The following is a 21,218-nucleotide window of genomic DNA, read 5'->3' on the forward strand; positions in this document are numbered from 1 at the left end:
AACCATTGAGAACTTCCCTCCCTCCCTCCCTCCCTCCCTCCCTCCCTCCTTTCCATTTAACCAACGACGCAGCGCGCTTTACAATTGTAATAAATACGACCGACGGGTCCGCCGAACAAATATGTACAGTAGAAAATTCAAGTAAAATGTGCCACTTTTTTCCACTTCCTTCCTTCACTGCATGTTGACCTGTCACTTTTTGCCGTGTGCTTTTTCTGCCGTCTCCTTCTCAGCCGATTGTCCGACTTGATTGGAACTTGACTCGTCTTCTTCCCGGTTGTGAAGGAGCTCGGCCTGCAGCTGCGGCTGAGATGCCAAAGTGACGACGGCGGGCTCCTGTTGGTCCTCCTCCCCGTCCGAACACGGCTCCCACTCGTCCTGTTCCTCGCTTTCCGTGGAGCCCTGCACGGCGATCTGGGGCACGAGGGTGAACCTCCTCACCGTGGGCACCTGCAGCTCCACCTCCTCGCTGTTTTGCGACCCAGCCCCGGCCAGCCAAGTGGTCCTGTGTTGCGGCTGTTTCTGACCTTGTTCGACCGTGACGCTCGGCTTCTCCTCGGGTTCGTCAAAGCTCACCTCCTGCACGGCCTCCTGTTTTTTAAAGGAGTCGCGGCGCTCCGAGAGGTTGAGCTTACGCATCACCACCAGTTGCTCCGATCGCTCCAGTCCCAAGTCCCACAATCTCTGGCCGCCCAAGTAGCCGCAGAGTCTGGAGTGCTCCACCCCCTGGTGCGAGCCGCTAAAGCCCCCCTCTGCTTCCGAGTCAACGAGCAGCTCCCCTTCGCCATAAAACGGCACTTCCAGGGTGTGCCTGCGGGGGGTGTATGACTTCTTATCGGCGTGGTACATTCCAGATAGTTTCTCAGCTGACTGGACCCTCTTGAGGAGGGGAGATCGAGGCGGCTCTGCACTGCGAGGCCGTACCATGTGTCGAACGATGGTGGGCGGTGACAGGGTCTTGCCGTGGAAGGGGTGAAGCGTTTTGGCGAAGCCCGGCAAGGGCGAAGGCGAGCGCTGCGGAGAAAGCGGCTGGGCCGAGGAGGAGCAGGCCAGAGGCGAAGGCGGGATGTTGCTGGTTGACTTCCGGCGGCCCACCTTGGTGTAACGCTGCGTGTTGAGCTTGGAACCCAAACCGTGGAGGGAGCTGGGTCGGATGTGTGCGGCAGGGGAGCTCGGAGAACTGGAAGATGGAGACGTGCTCTGAGGAGAGTTATCTGGAAAAGTGGAAAGAAAACACGTGAAAAGTCATACAAAAATAAGCTCATGCTAAATGTAGCATTTTTGAAATCTTACCAAAGGCCTGATGGTCGGGCGCAGGGCTTCGGCAGGGCGTGGAGGGGCCCGGGGAGAGGCTATGAGTGGGCGAACCCGGAAGACTCTCGCTGGAGGAAACGGAGTGGTGGAGACCGGACGAGAAGCTGCGACTACTGTGCATCACCGTGCTCTGCTTCGATAACTTCTTCAAGATGCTGCGTCTCCTGCGGGAAAACCGGCAAAACCTTTTAATCATCATTATATCTTGTATTTTAATATTTTAATGATTAAAAAGGAAATAATGATTTGAAAATATTTAAAAATATATATTTTACAATTGTTAACAGTCCAAATAAAGACACACTCATTCAAAAATGATATTACAGCTTCAACCTTACCTATCATAGTTATCTCTTCTCCGGCTTCTCTTGCTGCGACGGGCCATTTTGCCTTTGTGTTTGGTCTTTCGCGCTGGACCAACTTTGATGGACGTGTTCTCAAGCGCTATGGTCTGGAGCGCCACCTTGCTGCCACTCTGAAATGACACATTGCATAACAAATCTTGGGAGTGAACCATGAAAATGTTATGGAGATAAACGCGCCTCGGATTACAAAGTGTCGCTTTCCATATCTGCCTCGTTATCTAAGGTGCATCGTACCTTCAAGAGTAGTTCCATCATCTCGGTGTGAACCAGGCCTTGGATGGACTCTCCGTTCACGTGAGTGACCAGATCACCGGTCCGCAACCCTGCCTGGTAGGCCGGACTGCCTTCGTCCACGCTCTGTTAGAAACAAATAGATGGATTTGAAATCCACAGTTGTTCTCGGGGAGGATGGATGAGTCTTGAGGGCCACCCACCGACACCATGTGATGCACCGTGTAAACATCGCTGTCGCCCATGTAGACGCGAATGGCCTGCATTGTGAAGCCATACTTTTTGCCCGAAGTGTGAACGATGATGGGCGGCTTCAGGCTACCGGGACTGAGGGACAGGTCCCGGCTGGGGGAGGAGTCACGAGAGGAGGGGTTGGACGACAGCGACCTCGGGGAGATGGGACTGGGTTGGAGGCCGCCCGGGGAGTCATCTGGAGATCAAAGAAGATGTCAATTTGTGTCCTTGATGACACCATTGTTGTGTATTTGACCTGTGGTGATGATCAGCGACAGAGCTGAAACGGAGGCGGATTTGGGAACTTTGCCTCCACACGGAAGCCTCTGTCTGTCTGGTGTCTCCAGTTGGTTCCCGAAACGTCGCGGGCCAGCTGGCTCTTTGGGGGATGAGTGTTTGGCCCCCGTGCTGTTGCTGCGGATTCGGATCCTCCGAAGTTTAGAAACGACAACCTCGGCTGCAAGTGAGAGAAACAGACTTGGTGAGAAAGCGAAGGTCTCAAGATGTTAGTTTGGAAGTACCCTCGTCATCGGTTGAGACAGCAAAGCGCGGCGTCATCTCCAGGCTGTGGGTGCTGCTCATCACCAGGGGACTGGTGCTCCTCTCAGACTGGGACGAGTTGGGTGATGCCCGAGGGCAAAGGCTACAAAAAGCAAAGATATACTACTGAATTCAAACTTGTATATTTTTTAAACTGATACTTATTTCCTCTTGAGTTACTTAAAAACAATCATTATAAAAAATATAATATAAAATAAAAAACATATAATACTATATATAAATTAAAAATAATTTAAAAAAATACAGTAAAATAACACTAAAAAGTCATAATAAAAAATCTAACAAATTAAAAAGACTTTTCAAAGCATAGGCTATAGCATTAAATATCCAAGATCATTTTTACCTTGCCATGCGTCCTGGCAGTCTGGGCTCTAGGACGCCCTCTGCTGGACCTATCAAGGGACTAAGCCCTCCAACATCTACGCGGTCCTCTTTCTCCTCACTGTGACTGCGATCGGATGAGAAGCTCAAATTGGACGGTGTAGCTAAATGTTCAGTGCTGCTGTAAACCTGCAAACAAAACAATTATTTTGTTTGCTGAAGCCCCCAAATATTTGTTTGTTTGTTCTTTGGCTTCAGTACCTTGCTGAAACGATGCGACCAAGAGGAAAACTGCCTAATTTCCAGTGAAGACTCTTCATCGTTAGTTTCCTCATCCTCGTCCGACGCCATATGATGGTAGCGCTCGGAACGAGCTGAAAACAAATTCAAAAAAATCCTGATATTCACGCGGATTATCCTTAAATGACAGGATTATTTTAGGACATGACAAAAAGTCTTGGGTCTAATCTCAAAAGTGGTTTACTGTCAAAGTAGCTAGTATCATCTTCCGCGTCAAGCTGAGGGATGAATTCAGCCTTTTGTCGTAATAGTCCGTTCCAGTCCAAGCCCAGGAAGAAAGCGTGCTGTTTGACTTCAGAGGCCCCGCCTACAGTCACGTATGAACATTTGCGTGCTTGAGCAAAAAAACACATTCACACCAGTCTTTTATGGAATAATGATGAGCAGTAAACTGAGGAGTACCAGTTCCTAGTCTTTCTAGGGGGCTTTGCTTCAGGAGATGGGTAATCATGTCTTGAGCCTCCATTGGTAAAGCATCGTCTCCTTCGGGCCAAATGATGTCATCTGGGGGAAAAAAAAAAATGAAAATAGAATATTTCGAAGAAACTGAATGAATATGGGAGAAATGTCAATTTGATCTTCTCACCGCTGACAACTTGGCCAAACAGCTCCTCTGGAGTGTCGCCAAAAAATGGAACACAGCCCACCAGGAATTCATAGAGGATGATCCCCATGGCCCACCAGTCTACCGGCTTCCCGTATCCCTGCCTGAGAATCACCTCCGGGGCAATGTACTCGGGAGTACCACACACCTGGCACAAGCCAAATATTTAGAGCATTTTTTTTTTGCACGGCGTCTCATATCTGACAGTCTCACCTGTTTATCAACAAACTCTCTTGTATCTTTCTCCATGTGACCTTCATAAAGGTTGGTGGTCATGTTCATCAGGCCGATTTTCGATAGACCGAAATCTGTTAACTTGATGTGGCCCATGGATGTGATCAGCAAACTGTTGGGAGGGGAAAATGTGTATTCAAGAATTTATTGATAGGATGACCGGCATAGCCAATTTTGTTCTCACTTGTCGGGTTTGAGGTCTCGGTGCACTATGCCGTAATTGTGAAGATACTCCAGGGCCAGGACGGTTTCGGCAAAATACATCCTCGTCATTTCCACGGGTAGCGGACCCATGTTCTTCAGCAAGTTGGCGCAATCACCACCTTAAAAAAATAAAAATCAAATATATACTTGACAGTCTGCACCTTAAACAATCTTCTATCGGTCTTACCCTCCACATACTCCATGACCATGCAGAGATGGCGTCTGGTCTCGAAAGAACAAAACATGGACACGACAAAGGGGTTCTCCGCAAACGTCAAGATGTCTCTCTCCACGAATGCCTGCTGGATCTGGTTCCTCAAGACAAGGTTTTGCCGATTGATTTTTTTCATGGCAAACCGCTGACGGGTATCCTTGTGGCGGACCAGATAAACAGCCCTGTCCAAACACAACATATTTTTTCACATTAGGCTGAGAAGAATTGTGCATTCGGATATTTCCCACAAGATCTTGAAGGGAAGAAACAGGAAACAATAAAAATGTCCACTCACCCGTAAGCCCCATTACTGATGAGTTTGATGGTCTCAAAATCACTCTCGAGAGGTTTGCGTCGGGTTGGGGTCACGGCCTGTGGAGTTTTTGTCTACAGTAAAAGCGGAAAAATTAGTTTTCCCACGTCTAACATACTGTAATGCAAAATTAAGCTGTGACGTCACAAAATTGCCAACAAGTTGACATTTAGGCTGCCAAAATTGTATATAAATTTAATAGTTTTACTTAAATAAATAGAGTATCAAAATAATAATAATAAATAAATTATATAAAGAGACATTTCCATGCTACATTATCTAAAGACTTAGGATGAAATGTCACCTCCACATCGGGCTCAACAGACACCGAGGGACCGCAATCGTACTGTTGAAGCTGCACCATGTCTACAAAAACAGAAAAAAAAAGAAATTGGAACATTAAGGCAAACACGGGGGCCTTACTTGTGATGTCTTTCAGGCCCACGTTGTATCAATTATTGAAGAAAATGCCCACCATGATTTTCTTATTGCCATAGCAACGCTCACACGTTTTTATTGAACTATTCACACGCTATTAAAGTCGCCGCTGGAGACCATACCTATCCCAATCAAAGCGCAAAGCAAAAGTCAAACCGAGGACACGTTGCTCTGCCTATTAATGAGCTAAGAAATTCTTTACCCTCTAAAGGATTTCGTGTCAAACCCAGCTGGCTGATGATATATCGAGGGATGTCCGATTTGATTCCCTGACCGACTTTGGCGTGACCTTCTGCTGCCTCCAGCAAATGGTAGAACTCTTCGGGATCAAACTCCTGCAAGAAGATCAACCAAATTTCATTGTGATTGCTGCAGGGATGTTCAATTTCAGACATTATTGACAAAAAAAAAATCTGCTTACCAGACACTCAAGGAGGCGAGCCGGCCTGGAGATGATGATGAGGATTTTCCTCACCAGATGGATGATGACAGTCACCTCCTCGCTTTCCGAACGTTCGTAGGCCTGGAAAGCAACAGGGGAGCGGCCACGGCAAAATGTCAAGTTTATTTATATAGTGCAAAACAGTCCTTGATGAAACGAGACCAAAAACACATCATAGAAATTCAATCATTTTAAAATAGAATATGAATAAACCAAAATATTACAAAACAAACTCATTTAAACTATTTCCTCCCCCTTTCTGAAAATTCTAAAGTGTTTTCTTGAATTATATTCCACACTCTATTCTCACCTCATGAAGCAGCTTTTCCAACTTCTCCTGCAGTTCAGCAAAGTAGCGAGATGTAACCAGACCTTTCTGGGACTTCTCCAAACAGTCACGGACCAACTCGACCAACTGGTGCTGGATGAAACCCAACACCCCATCAGCCAACGGGAGGGAGCTGTCTGGAGAACAGTGGGTAACAATTTCCAACAATCTCTCCTCCATCTGGGCTGTGGCCTACAGGAAAAGAAAAATTCACAAAAAATAATTCATTTGAACTCATTCAGTGCAATCGACGATTATAGACGTCCTAGATATTAACCGGGTTGGCAGTCATGTCGTCATAATATGATTTGTTTGTGTTGAATAATTGAACTCATGAATTCATGATTGAATGTGTTAGTGGTTTAACTGTCAGCATTTAAAGATGAGAAAACGCACACATATCTTTTTTTTTTTTTAAGAGCTCACCTTTGGAAAGCGTTCTCTATAAACATGGTTCATCATGACTATCTCATTGTCAAAGGAGACACTTGATCGCCCAGGGCTGTAAACACGGAAGAAAATATTGGATTTGGTACAGTGAAACACCTCAAGAGACGCATTTGACATTCGACAATAATATAAAACCAAGAACAAAGTCTGCAAAACAAGTTTGTGTCGAGACACGTTGTCGTTTTAATTCAACTGGAGACGCAAAGGACACGTAATTGGGATTTTCCAAGCATCAAAATGAAAGTAGCTTGGCTTTGTCCTCCCCTGGACTACATCACCGTCGTGCTTACGTAAGAGCCGGCCGGCAGCGTCCGTGCCAAACTCCCTTGGACTGGCCTGGACTCTATTCACTTGTATCAAACTAAACCTTCTAATCTAATCCAATATTTTAACACATGACTTGAGGTCAGCGTGTAGTGATTCATTAACAGCCAAAAGCAGCATTTTGGATCTCCGTTGGAGCTGTGAATGATGCATCTGTTCTACATGTGGGTAGATTCAAGACAAACAGCGCTTGGTTCTTCATTGGATGGAGGAAAAAGCTGCCACCGTTTTACAGCTTTAATAGAAAAGATGCGAGGTAAACGTGCTCCTTTTTTTGCCGTTGCAGACAGATAGATGCCCAGCGCGCTGCAAATCCTAAAGCACCCCCGCCTGGCCGCCTGTACCATGGACTACAGTTGATCAGCGGGATGGATCCCTGCGGCACTCTGTAAGCCAGCACGCCTACGCATGGCACAGCCAGAGCGTTCAGGCATCATACAAAACACTGCAATGCTGGGCCAACACGCAAAAAAATAAAAAATAAAACTGTCGCCTGACCCTGACTAATTTATCTTGGTCAAGAAACATCAACGCATTCTCTTAGATCATGGGTGTCAAACATAAGGCCCCGGGGCCAGATACGGCCCGCCTCATCATTTGATGTGGCCCGCAACTTGTGTCAATACTAAAATTACAAATTGTCTTTAAAATGCTGGTGATTTTTATGACCATTCATCTTTAGTAGTCCCTGATTTCAAAACTTGTTATTCATGGATTTGTTGTTCAAATATTTGGAAAGTGATTTTATGTGTGCATTTTGGCGCTAACCTACAAATTCCAAGATTTATTTGGCTATCCTGAGTGCGGCAGAAGTAATTAAGTGAATTCTCATTATAAAAGAAGAAAGATCTTAAGATCTATGAGCAAGATTTTTGTGCACAGTTGGTGAGGTGAGCTTGCTTGAAAGGCAAAGATTTATAATAATCACACAATCCAGCCATTGCCAAGCCTCGGGCCGATGCAGGCAACGAGAAATAAATGACTCACCGTCATGTTTTAAACCCGCCCAATACAATTGGACATTTTTCATTCAACAAAAGATTTGTACTTCCAAATCCAAAGTTGCTCTGGCATCTGAAAAGTATCAAATGCTTTGAGGCATGTCTACAAAGTCAAAGTCAAAGTCCTACAACATGCTTGTACATGTTTACTCGTTCTGGTTTGTCCGTGGTGCGCTTGTGTATTTATGCAACAAAGAGTAGAGAAGCAACAATCTGGCTCATCTGGTTGTACCATCGTGTAGTAACGCCAAGCCCTCTGTTAGTAATTAGACTCGACACAGATTGGATCGTCCGGATCAGATCAACTAATGTTTTTATGTATGATGCACATTTCTTCATTTATTTGAATTATTTTTATTTTATATTCTTTTTGTATTCTTTTAATAATACAAAATCCCTTTTTAAATAAAACGAATGAAAGAAAAAAGTATATTTTGCTTCATTTTGTGATGGGATTATCTTTTTTTTTTTTTCGATGGGCTACCTCAGACTCCGAGAGCGAGGACGCATGACGGTCGTGGGCCGGCCATCCTCGTCGGTTATACTGTCTGTGCTGCGGAAGTGTTTGAAAAGGAAGTGCAGCTCATCTTGGGTCGGCTGGTAGGGAAGCTGATGAAGGCGCTCCTGGGAGGAGGACGAAGACTGCGGACACAAGAGAGAGCTCAAATACTTCAGCGACAATCTTCTCTGAGCAGCAAAATGCGCCCAAAACCACAAGCATGTGTTCAGACAAGTTAGGCTAACGTCAAGTGAAAGCAATATTGCGGGGAACTCCAAACAGCAGATAAGCCCACTGGATAGAAATTTCATGGAAAATGAAGTCAAGTCTCTTTCTAAATCCACATTATAAAGAGACTCACTGATTAATAACTCCATTGTCCACACTGACCTTTAGGTCTGTGACCTTTTGTGTCCCATCCTTATTATAGAAGCACATGTTAGGGATGCACAGACTATGAAATCCTCCAGATAAAACAATTAAGGCCTTATCCTTACTTGTCATCATTCAAATGCCACCCCCCAAAAAAAAAACTCTCATATTTAATTTGCTTTAAAATCTCAGTGTCACAATCGTTTAAAACTTAAAACTATTTTATTATATTTGTTTAATTGATATATTTTTCAATTATTTGTATTTTAGTTTACTGGGTTAACTGGGTTTATATTTTATATATTTATAATTAGTTCTTTTTATTTTAGTTTCCTGTTTTAACCGTGTGTTGCATTTTGTATGGATGCAGTCATGAGCGCCCTTGGATGAAAGGGTGAGGGATTTCTAACAGCCATCATTTATGGGAAAAAAAAAAAATCACCATTATGTGGTAAGAAACAGCACACTCTCAACTTAATCCACATGCACAAACTGTACGTTCCACACAAATTGTGTTGGACAAACTCTCTCAATGACTCATTGAAGCAGATGACGCTAGAAAACAATTAGCCGCTTATCAAGTCGGTCTTGGCATTTGCCGTCCCTAGCGGCATCAACCAGCTTGAATGCTGTGCGAGGAAATCAACCGGCATCCTTTTCTTTGTTTACTTACGGAAACAGTTGAGCTCGGCGGGTTGGTTCCATAACCTGACGAGGGGAGCGATGCCAGAGACCATCGACGGCCCTCAGCTCTGAAACGGCACATATTGCATATGCCATAAGTTGCTTGTTATATCACTTTTTTTTTTTGTTGATATTGATAATGTGCTGGTAGGTGAATAAAAAAAAATAAAAGAGAGACTGGCTACCCCACAAGTAAAATAAGGTACCTGTCGGCACGAGCCAAGTGACTGAGAGGAAAGCAGAGGAAAGAAGGGAAGAAGAAAAAAAAAAAAGAAGAGTTTTAGTGAGACTGCAGACCAGTGCAAATGATCCTGTGACCTCTGGCATTCAGCTGAGGAATTCATCTTGACAATGTTGCCATCCTTGCCACTTTGCATTTGTCCACATACTAAAATTCTTCTCAGGAAGCAGTTTATGTAACAGGAACAAATTGCCATTGCAAAAAGAAAAAAAAAAAAAAAAACACCAAGCTTCTGCTCTATTTTGGTTTAACGACTACAGTGGAAATAAGAAAGACAAGACAAAATAAGGGTAACTGTCACAACTTTTGACATGTACACTAACTTGTCATGCAACACAATATATTTACGCAAAAATATATAATACAATTTATATCCACAAAAATATTGAAATAACCTGACAAAAAATTGTAAACAATAATTTGTCTCATTCCTATCAAAGGCCAGCACTTGATTTGTGTTTTTGTTGAAGTCAACTGGTTTCAAATTGACTGCAGTTCAACTCCTCCGATGCCATCCCACTTTTAGCTTCACATGCTTGTAAGGGGAAGCATGTTGCCATAGGAACTGGCCTGAATACTGTGCCATCGAACAAACGGCAACACATTTATCCTCGCCTGGAAGATCTGGCAGATAGAGAGGCCCCCCCTCCATCACTTTGCAGATACCCAGAGCCAAAAAGTGTCATGACGCTTATTGTAAGAACAGACATTTTTAAATTTGAGAAAAGAAAAAATTGTATTCTTTTAAAAAATATATAATAATTCAAATCAAAAAAATATATTTCATTAAATTAAATGACTAATGACGTACCTTCGGGCAAACGGAAAGTTGACGCAGGCACCGGTCGCCACATTTCGAGGGCTGTCCAGCGGGCTGCTCGCAGCTGAATGAAGAAAGATGTCAAGTTACTCAAAGTTGTATTTGCACCTTTATTAATAAGCCTCAAGGAGGAACCATGAAAGGAAATCTAAAGATACCGTAAATGACCACATGGTGACTTCATGTTTATGTACAGCGCCTCAAATCGCTACGGCAACAAGCTCCTCGGAATGATACGCTCCGACTTTGCCAAACATTCCGCTGGCAATTTAAGAATAGCTGTAATTTGGCTTTCGAAGTGTTGAGCATCATTTGGAGTCTGCGAGATGGAGGCGATTAGAAAGTGATTGCACTCTGTCGTGAGCTAATCCTCAAGAGATTGCACATCCGCACACTGCTGGCACGAGGGAGGAAGCCTGGGCTCGCCAGCCAGACTTTATAGCCAGTGCAGCTGCTTCGCTGCATTGAGCAGAATGTCAACAATATTGTTGACTCAGAAACCAGCCGCCCCAAAATTATCGTCAATGAAGCACCGGTCAACCGGGTTTTTCCGTTACGGGAAACTCGCGACAATGTAATTAGGATGATTTTCAAAATGGTACGGTTCAAATTGTGCGTCCAAAGCTGCTATGCATGTCGATATATATGAAAATGAAACATTAAATCAAAATAAAGGAAAAAATATAATAAAATGATTGGACATTGCATTTATCCTCGTGACATGCAAATTGTTGGGAAGCCATTCGCGGATCCAATGTAACGTATCGCAAGACAAGACCTTGGTCACCTTTAAGAAAGGAAACAAGATCTTTTGCGGGGTGAAACGGGAGCCCGTGCTGGTTTCTAGCGTGTGTATCAAAATGTACTTGAATAGTTTGGCTGCCAACGTGTTGAGCGGCGGACGGAGATCAGTCGTGTAACCCTTCTGAGCTCAAATTACGAAAAAACGGTAATGGACCGACCGACCGCTTCAGCAGCAAAGCACCTGCTGCCCCCGACACATCCAATCGGTCGGTCGCTTGCTATTGCTTACAGATAGTCACATTAATAAAATATTTGACACATTTTCCAACGTACCCGTATGGACCGAGAGTGGGGAGAGGGGTCGGGACAAAGTGGGCGATGGCGTTCCGACACAGAGACTCTTCCTGTTGTTGTTGCGGCAGCTGAAGCACAAACAAATGAACAGTTACTCTCAAGATACGTTGATCACAAAGCGCTTACAACTTCCACGTGTTTGAAATTGCGGACAGCCCGTACAATATCGAGACGCTCCATGTAAAAAGACAACCTTGCGTATCGCTGAAAGCTTTGTGTCATCATCTCGGCCTTGGTTTTCTGCCAATACGATTCTTATGCAACGTTATGAATGAGAGTAATGACTGCGTGGATTAACAAGGTCTGACCTCGGAAGTAGCAGCAATCCACTAAGCTCCGGTCTTTGGCAGGACACCTAGTTAGTGGTAATAACATCAAATAACATTTTAACCAGATGTGGAATGATGGATGATGACGGATGATGTTTTTATCATCAACTAACTCGAAATGGACACTTTGCTGCTCCAGCTTTTTATGTAAAGGGAACATAATGTGACCATATTTCTGGTGCACCTCATTTGAGTTTCTAAGAACTTGGAGGGAATTATTCTTATTTTTTTTTTGTGTCATTCACCAGAGATTTAAACCAATCCATGAGATTATTTCACCCTTGGAGCAGATCCGCTTGGACTGGAGGCACGTTTATATAACTTTAATCTGCAGGCAGATTCATAACACACGTCTACTATGGCCTTAGAGAGTAGGAGGGAGATCTGATGAGAGCCAAAATACAAAGAAGAACCTCCTGTCAACAGACTCAAGGCTGATGGGAGTGGGTGCGACGATAGCAGCAGCAGGCCCATCTTGAATTGCAGATGTCCAAGACTGATTTGTGTCTCTGTGTGTGGAATGATATAATCCCCCAGGCCTAAAAGGAAGGGGGCCAACTCGGACCATAAACGTCACCCACCATGAGCAGATGTTTCACTGGGATCAACAATATTGTGGTACAGCAATACTTCAAGCACATGAAATACAAGTGACCACAAAAAAAGATTTCAAAATAAAAAAACATGTTGGTTTTTCAAACATTCATTTCGAGACCACACTTTGAATAATGCAATTACTTCAGCCTGACATTGACTTTAACAATCTGGAAACTTGGCCCAATAATCAATCCTATAGGAAACCAAATGACTCCCACAAAACTATATAATGACTAGATCGTTATTAAGGACAAGAGGTTTTGAATTGGATGGGTTTTTTTAAACACTATTGTAGACAACCCTGCGGGTTGATCGTTTTTGTTTCTATTGCCCACTCAAACTGCAGCCTACCTTTTTAGTCGGCCTTAATTTGGGTTGACGTATTGTTGAGCTGTTGCAACGTAAAACCAACTAAGTGCTACGCTGTCAAATTCTTATGCAAGTCAAATTTTACAGCGCATTAGTACAACAACAACAAAAAGCTCCATCCCAGACAAAAGCTTCAACTCTCATCCCCCAAACGAAACGTGGGATTAACGTTGGGAGCATTTAGCTCAGCACTTCATTCACATCATAAATGCTTTTTGACGTAGCCCTTCAAAACAATCAAGATCACAGCCAACGAACGAGCCGAGTGGGAAAACTATCTTGAGTCTAAAATGTAAAATTCCCAACTCCTGTGAACTAACCTTTTTGAGCGCTTCAGCAAGGCGTCAGGAACAAAATGGGACTTGTTCTGGCCCGGTTGACTTGGGTCCGACATACTAGATGATTCTTTTTCATAACCTAAAAAGTTGAAGATGATCAATTATGGAGGTCCTTTTCTGCTCTCACGATCATCGTCTTTCTCTTTCAGCAGCTCTTTTTGTATTCAACGCCCGTCTGCCGCGTGCAGTATGAGTCAAAGAGAGTTCGACGATCCTTCCATGTTTCTGCTTCGTTGTCGGATTGCAATATTGCAATCTTCCGATTTATCGCGCCTCTGACGGTGGATTTGCTGGACAACGCAAACCACCGTGCAGAAGGCTGATTGTGTGTATTCCGTCCGTCCGTGTGTGTGTGTGAGGAACCTGGAGTCTGGTGCTGCGTTCAAGTGCTGCTCGGTTACTCAGGCTCCCAACTGCTGCTACAATATTTGCTAGCAGAACAAAAGCTTTTGTAATTTGGCAAAGTAACGTAAAATTTGATGAATATGTGGTGTATTTATTTTTAAAGTATGTCTAAAATGTACTTGTCCGTCTCGGGGGAGGTGACCTCCCGAAAAGCGAAACCCTAAAAATGTTTGCGATAGTTTAGTTGGGCTGATTCGAACCTAATCGCGATTTAATACGTTTTTTTTTCTCCCACAGTCATCTACCAATTTTTTTTTTATTTTTTTTTTTACAAACACAAGCAATGAATTAATCTGGATTAAAATCAACAATTTGAGATTATTTAAATGATAATTATTTAATTATTTTATACGTAAATATTTGGGTTTTATAGGTTACGTTTATCTACTTCCATTCAAACACACACAAAATGTGTTGTTGTATAGTCTGTGTTAGTGAAACTTTAAACTGTAAACCACAATGACATTTTCATTATTTGGAGTCCTTGGTTCAGTCATTATTTCCATGTGGGTGTGCATTGAGTGGAGTGAGCTGCATATGCAAATGACTGAGATAAATAGAATGCAAACATCACACTGGGGAACTGAATTTTTCTTGAGTTAGGGCTGTGTGAAAAGAGCAGAAATGAAATAGAACTTAACAGTAGATCAATGAAAGCCATCTGAAATTCCTATTATGTTAGCAGATATTGATATTACCTCACTGACTCAATTACAGAGTCCATAGTACAAACAACCACACACATTCACAGCTATGGACAATCCGGAGTGGCCTGTAAACCTAACATGGATCGAGGAAAATCCGTGTCAGCACGGAGAGAACATGATAACTCAAGTGCGAGGCAAACGTGCAAACCGATAAAACGCTGCCATGCCAAGTGATGGAATGTGATAGAAGATTCATCTAACAAGGGATTTTCCCACACAAGGAAATGTCGATAGCAAAGCACAGCAGGTTGAATGTGATTTGGACAATCAACAAATGAGCAATCTGATATGACTCATAAGATGATGCAAAAAATTCTATATGGCTCATAGTGTGGCGAGATTGTCAAGCGTTGCTCTTCTATCCAGAAACATGTTGAATGCAAACGCCTCTGTTTGCGGTGTTGCCTTCCTCCAGAGCACCCATCATGGTTGCCAAGCAACCCGCAGACTTAGACACAACTCATAACGGATGGTGCTTAACTGGTAAAAGAGGAGCTTCTTAAAATGCAACTGCATTATGATTGCATTTTTTTTTAGGTGCTTTGGAGCTCATGTGGGTGGGTGGAAAATAAACACCTTTAAGACAAAGGCTTGGAATGAATCCACGATGTTCCATGGTCAACTTACCTCCAGGGGTGAAGGGTTTGCAAGGGGCTGCAAGGGCTGCAGGGGCTGCATGGACTCAGGAGAGTGGGACTCTGATAAGTGGGTGATAAACTGAAAGGCAAGACATTGGTGCACAGATATTAGGATACTCTATTTAGTTACAATTACACATTGTGCAGATCCATGCATGTGGTGCATGCAGCGGACACCAAAAAGCAAACTACCTACTAACTGCATCTTCACCAAAAATGAGGCCGTTTCGCACACACTGTTGCTTAAAGTGAACAAGTCGGTCCAACAAAACTCAATGCAGCTCCGCTTACCTTTTGTTTCTTTTTCAAATCGACATTGTTTTCCCACGAGTGTCCCAATTCATCGCTATGGCGACGCACCCAACACAAAGTGTCATCGACCAAAGCTTGAGCAAGCATCTGATGCAACCTTTGATGGCGTAACAGTGACTTTACGACATTCAAGCGGCATCGCGCTACACGTCTCATCATTTTTTTTTCTTTTTTGCCTTGAAATATGCCAACTCAGCCAGCCAAAGGCACGCATCACTCCGACCGCTCAGATGTAAGCAATGTGCTCCAGTGCAGTTATTGTTTTCGAAGCTGCAGTGCTACCAAAACACTCATGAACATGTTCTCCTAGTTGGGATTTGGAAAGACTTCATTGTCATTCTATAGGCTGAGCCTCGTTGTGCTTTGAGGAAGCTTAAGTCGTGACGGTAGTGTCACAAGTTCTGGCCCTTTCTCAACTTGAGGTTGGTCGCAGAAAACGTGCACGCAAAACTATTGCAAATGGAAACTTCTGCATGTTTTTTGTTGCTCATCTGTGATCATCCACGCACTCCCTCACGCTCTTAAAAAGACAATGAAAACAAATGGCGCATGCTCAGCGGAGATCAGATTGATTCCTGGGCTCCTACGTCTTATGGATCAGCCTCTAGTAGGCAGCAGGTACCCCCCCCCAAACATCCCCCCGCTCACTTCCCAATAAATAAAGGCTATAATTATTGAATTGTTTTGAGATGATGTGTGATTCATGCAGGAATGCTAGAGGGAGAAAACAATGCACAGGAATGTGGGACAATCAGAACACAATGGTGGAAAATGTCACATTTCCAAAATTTAAGGTTGGAGTCGTAAAAGAGTAGAAAACTATGACTAAAAAAAATCCACAATCCCGTCAAATGCAAATTCAACATATCAGCTTGATATGGATGTACAGTGGAAGGAAGCCTTTGTTTTCATTTCATTTGATGACGTCATTTGTGATTCCTGTTCTTTACTTTCCTGGATTCATTTTGTATTTTCACTTGTAGCGTACACAATATTCTCAGTGAGTTTGTATTATTATTGTGTGACTGCCCCCCCCCCCCAAAAAAAAAAAAAACATTTGCAAGATATTATTTCCATCTACAACTTTTGCAAGGCTGAAAAAAAACAAGGTTACTTACTCCAGAGTCAAAGAGGGGATCTTGAGTTTATCCCGTCTGGACTTCATGTTTGCCGGACACGCCGCAAGAGGCGGCTCCTCTCCTCTCCTCTCCTCTGCTCTCCTCTGCTCTCCTCTGCTCTCCTCTGTTCTCCTCTTAGGGCAGTGCGGCACGACGCACGCTCTCTGCCGCCGGAATCAAGTTCGGAACACTCATTGCAACATTCTAAATATAGTCACTTCGACAACAGCCTCGTTTGTCCACCCAAGCTCAAGAGTAATTCCTCTCGTTTGTGTGTGCAGGAAGCAACCGAGAGTGTGTGTTGCTTGCAACTCAAGCAGCAGAGAGTGAGAGACGGGTCAGCGTTCACCTCCATGTGACTGGTGGGGGGGAGAAGAAAAGAAGAGAAGAGGGGAGGAAGTGAGCTTCGCAGTCTATTGGTGGAGGCTAAATCAATTTGGGCGGAGTGGGGGGGGGGAGAAAGCCCTTGGATGCAATGATGTAATTTGCAGCTGGCTGTGGTTTCTGCAGACGTTCAGCAGATAGATGAGTAAATAATACATCTACATCTATAAAGTTGGAGTATTTGTGTATATAGTTAATGTTGGGTCTTTTGTCAGGGTTCCTAAAAGATTGCAAACTTTTTTTTTTCTTCCTGTCTCAAAGAACGTTTAAACATGGTAAAAATGTATTTGATGGCAAGAAAAAAACAGTTTGCATTAAAACTGTTTAGGATTGTTTGCAACATTCAACAAACCCTGATAAAAAAAAAATGATTCGCATCATATGCAACTTTCACTGCTCAGTGTTATATTGACTTACTTTTATTTCCCAAGTTCACATGCCCATTTTCCAACATGATCAGGATTGACACAAGTTTATATACATATCCGAATATTCTTCTGTCGTAAATCTAAATTCCCATTGGAGCGTGAAGAACATCTGAATTTGGTAGGTCACTGCACATTCTTGTGCTGATGCCTGAATCTGAATTTGCTGTGCTGATTTCAAGGGGTGCTATCTCCACTACTTGATCTCAATGGTGGGATGAGGTTGGAGGGGCTCCACAGAATGTCTCCAACGGCAACCAGTGACAGAGATGACTGCAGTGTCTCTCGGGCTGGTTGCTAGGGAGCTGCTGATGGTTTGCCAGGTTGCTAGGTCATGAGCCAGAGTGAAAACACATTTCACACTCTCTGACACTCAAGTTACTTCAGCCTGGCTTTGTTGCTTTGACACTCCAATGCAGGAAGCCCATTTTGTTCTTATTCCGGTGCAGCCAGTGAATATTCATTTGAATGTAGCACTTTATTCATTGTGTATTTTTTTATTTTCTATATATAAATGATATTTGTTTTCTTATCATAGACAATTTGCATGTTTCCGCTTAAAGAATATATAAACTAACTGGCATTGATTTGCTGTATTACTGTGATCACATTTGTGACATTTTTTTTTTTTACAGTCACATCAAGTGTATATTGTCAGACTGTGTTCAAGGACTAATCAGGGAAAAGGATTCCCTCGCTACACTAACAATAAAGCAGAGATGGAGGAAACGCTGTCCTCGGCACGCTATTGAAATGATGAACTGGAGATGACATTCATTTTGGGAGCTCTCGCTCACTTGGATGAAATCGGAAGCTTGAAGAGTATTATTGTTCGATTTTATATGTAAAAATAGAAAAAGATCCCAGTGTACAGTGGTGGCAAAGGGGGTTCCCATTCCACTGGGTAATTGTTTTGTCGGAAGAGCTTTTAATAAGAGAGTTACCATGGCAACAAGGGCTTTCCTGCTCCTCTCATCAGCCTTAGCCCATCTTTTCTGTCTGACATGATGCTTAGCAATTGAAGCAAAGTCGTATTATGAATGTACGTGACAGCTCTCATTTGGTCCTTTTGAGTCAGGTCCATAAATATTGGGACATCGGCACCATTTATCTTTTGGGGCTTTAAGTATCATCGCCATGGATTTGAAATGAAACAAAGTCGAAATCATTTGGAAGGTGGATGAGTTTGGATATACACCGCCCACTTTTCAAATCATAAAGTTCAAAACCGCAGACCAGCTCCGTTAACTTGCATGATTCAGATACGACCACAAGAGGGCGCAATAGGAAAATGCGGGTCCTTTGCCATTTCACACTTATCAAAACAATTAATAATATCAATGCTAAAAATTTAGGTTTTGGTTTGTTTAGTATTATTTTTAGACAATTCTTTCAGTCGTCTAAATTATAATCAAATCATCTAAATTCATTTAAGACATTCTAGAGTACAACTGTGTTTAATTTAAGGTTCTTAATTGTCAAGTTGTTGAATCGGGAGGTTTGCTAAAGGCTTTGTTAAACTTTATATGAGTTCTGCTTTTAAACATACTTATAAAATATGTTTTGTTTATTTCCAATCAATCTAAAGTAAAAGATTGTCCAAAATGTTCATCTAAAGTTATGGCTCAAAATCTAGATGTACTAGAAAACAAATTTGCAACATTGTGAAACAGAAAAAAAAAGAAATCATTTCATTGCCATCACCATCTGGCAACATTCTGTAACGACATGTAACACACTCATAAAGTCAAATCTTGGGATTCGAATTGAGACGATACATTGTCGTTGAAAAAAGTTGTTGCCCTTGACCTTTTTGCTCAGATAGCAGGAGGTGCCAAAAAGTTGACAAATCTCTGAGTTGAGTTTAGGGTTCCTCTTGCCACTTGACTCTTCCTGTCAAGCTGAACTAGACATTTACATTTAAAAGATTAAATGCATAGACAGAAGGTTGCTCTTACCAGTCTGGAGAACACCTATAAGGGTCAAGGATATGGTGCCCAATTCTCTTTGGTTTGTTTTGACGCTAGCAACGCACTTGATCATCAATGGTGAGTCTTTTTTTTTTTGTCGTGATAGTGTGCTACGTTCAAACACGACAAAGTTAAAAAAAAAAATAATGAAAGGAAGCTTACTCATATTATGAAAATTAAATTTACATTATATCGTTATATATTATGATTATGAAAATTAAAATAAAAAAAATATATACAGTGAATCAATATGATATTGGAAACATTGATTTTAAATATGCCTTAAAAGACATTAATCATAATTAAAAAAAAAAAGCATGGATTTCTACCTGAATTGAAAAGCATTATTTGCACTAAACAAATCATTCCAAAGTATTTGTTTTGTTTCCATGCACAGGCTGCAGCCGAGCTCAGGTCGCGGGGCTCCTGGGCCACCACGTCACCCTTCGGTTCACATTTAACACCTCCAACGTTACAAATAGCAGCCATTTTGCAGTTTATTTAGTCAAACGAAAAATAGCAGAGTACTGTCCATGGAAAAGTTGCTCCAAAAAACACGGATTGGACATTTACCCTGAAAATCTTTCAGTCATTTTTCAAATTATGAACCTCACAGAAAAGCACAATGGCACATACTGGGCAACTCTATTCACACCAAGCCGACCGCCCGAGAAAAGTAACAAAGTGCATCTGATCGTTCAGGAAATGAGCAACAAAACTGGTAAGCAGATATTTCAGACTGTTTATCATTTTCCCTTTTCGATGAAAAAATAATTCCATAATTACCTGTTTCACAAGTATCCAACATAGTGAAGTAAACCTAACCAAAAAAATCCGTCTAACAATTTTCTTTCCACTCCCACAGTTCTTGGTGAGCAGGAGCTCAGAAAAACAAGCGAATATGGGCCAAGCATTTTTTCCACTACGACCATCACTGTACTTGTGGTCTTACCTGTCATCTTGTTGGCGGCAACATTGGCCTGGTTCTTGAGGTGTTACGTCCGAACTCGAGGTATGGACTTGAGTTACTTGATTTATTGGTGACAACATTTTCTCCAGCAAGGTTTCCATATCTGTAAATATGCATGAACAATATTGACAGTACATAAACCAACTTGAGCTTTTTATGTTGAAGAATATTTTTGTGATATTTTAAAGCTGTTCACTAACCTGTAAAGCTAACCACACAGGCCCACTCGTGGACTATAAACATGTAGACGAAAAACCACATGTCCTCATTACTGGAAGAATTGAAAATGTCACAACAATGCAACATATGCCTTCATCTGTTCAAAATATGATTCATTCATTTAATAAATCTGTTCACAATTGACAGACAGTTAGCTCATTTATAATGATGTAATAACAATAACAATACTAGTAATAATAATAATTAGATTAAATATTAGAATACTAAAAAATTCTGTGATGTATTTTTGAAATGCAAAATTACATTACTTTTGTTTTTTTCTAGAAAAAGAATGATCTGCTGAGTCATGATATGGCAACTTAGGTAGAAGAAAAATATGTTTTGTGATTTGCTCAACTTTTGTTCTATTTCAGTCAATCAAGCAGATCAAAACTCCTCTCCCTCAACACAGGTGAGAAGCCATTCTTTTATCGGAAACATGTTCAAAAGAAATATTTCATTTTCGTTTTTGCTCTCATCGTAGGTAGCGACCGTGTCATCGAATAACATGCCCCAGGCTGATTTCGCCTACAGCGTGCTTGACTTTCCGAAAAAAGAATTCACCGTGTTGACCAAGAAGCCGGACAATACCAACTATGTCAAGGTTTATCTCCCCCCTCATCAAAAATGAACTTTATATATAATAATAATGCTCAGGAGGTGGGATTTTTTTTTTTTTTAATGTTGTTGAAAACCTGAAATAAAGAGAGAAATTGAAAGTGTGTGTGTGTGTGTGTCTCTACATGCTTGTGTGGGCGGGTGGTGCGACAAATACACGTGGATAGAAGTTGTCAGTATCACAAAAGGTGTGTTGTTTTTCTGCTGACACTTGTGGCTTTCTTCTG

At 42.3% G+C, this 21,218-nt stretch overlaps 2 protein-coding genes across 5 annotated transcripts; one reads left to right on the plus strand and one right to left on the minus strand.

Annotated features, from left to right (window-relative positions):
- Nucleotides 1-46: 46 nt before the first annotated feature.
- LOC147047573 (microtubule-associated serine/threonine-protein kinase 3-like) lies at nucleotides 47-16,722 on the minus strand. Of its 3 annotated transcripts, XM_085928907.1 has the most exons (28): nucleotides 16,406-16,722; nucleotides 14,965-15,054; nucleotides 11,572-11,660; nucleotides 10,486-10,558; nucleotides 9,640-9,660; nucleotides 9,423-9,501; nucleotides 8,363-8,520; nucleotides 6,530-6,605; nucleotides 6,086-6,295; nucleotides 5,755-5,856; nucleotides 5,536-5,668; nucleotides 5,200-5,261; nucleotides 4,878-4,969; nucleotides 4,556-4,764; nucleotides 4,349-4,487; nucleotides 4,144-4,276; nucleotides 3,913-4,078; nucleotides 3,729-3,830; nucleotides 3,511-3,633; nucleotides 3,288-3,400; nucleotides 3,049-3,215; nucleotides 2,666-2,787; nucleotides 2,401-2,601; nucleotides 2,114-2,340; nucleotides 1,914-2,036; nucleotides 1,653-1,789; nucleotides 1,294-1,478; nucleotides 47-1,214 (listed from the first exon to the last, which is right to left on the minus strand). In XM_085928907.1, the coding sequence occupies exons 1-28, from the start codon at nucleotides 16,450-16,452 to the stop codon at nucleotides 193-195; spliced, it is 4,401 nt and encodes a 1,466-aa protein (XP_085785033.1). In that variant the 5' UTR covers nucleotides 16,453-16,722; the 3' UTR covers nucleotides 47-192. The 3 variants fall into 3 exon arrangements, with proteins under 3 accessions (XP_085785033.1, XP_085785034.1, XP_085785036.1); XM_085928908.1 differs by lacking the exon at nucleotides 9,640-9,660; XM_085928910.1 differs by lacking the exons at nucleotides 14,965-15,054; nucleotides 16,406-16,722 and adding an exon at nucleotides 13,208-14,940.
- A 2,339-nt stretch (nucleotides 16,723-19,061) lies between these two features.
- LOC147047574 (uncharacterized) lies at nucleotides 19,062-21,092 on the plus strand. Of its 2 annotated transcripts, none has more exons than XM_085928985.1 (5): nucleotides 19,062-19,262; nucleotides 19,582-19,905; nucleotides 20,050-20,196; nucleotides 20,748-20,785; nucleotides 20,858-21,092. In XM_085928985.1, exons 1-5 carry the CDS (start codon nucleotides 19,205-19,207, stop codon nucleotides 21,002-21,004), a joined length of 714 nt encoding a protein of 237 aa, XP_085785111.1. In that variant the 5' UTR covers nucleotides 19,062-19,204; the 3' UTR covers nucleotides 21,005-21,092. The 2 variants fall into 2 exon arrangements, with proteins under 2 accessions (XP_085785111.1, XP_085785113.1); XM_085928987.1 differs by having other exon boundaries at nucleotides 19,063-19,262; nucleotides 19,801-19,905.
- Nucleotides 21,093-21,218: the final 126 nt, after the last annotated feature.

Source organism: Syngnathus leptorhynchus, chromosome 13, assembly GCF_054491065.1.
Source record: "Syngnathus leptorhynchus isolate UIUO chromosome 13, UIUO_Slep, whole genome shotgun sequence".
In the NCBI taxonomy this organism is placed as follows: domain Eukaryota; kingdom Metazoa; phylum Chordata; class Actinopteri; order Syngnathiformes; family Syngnathidae; genus Syngnathus; species Syngnathus leptorhynchus.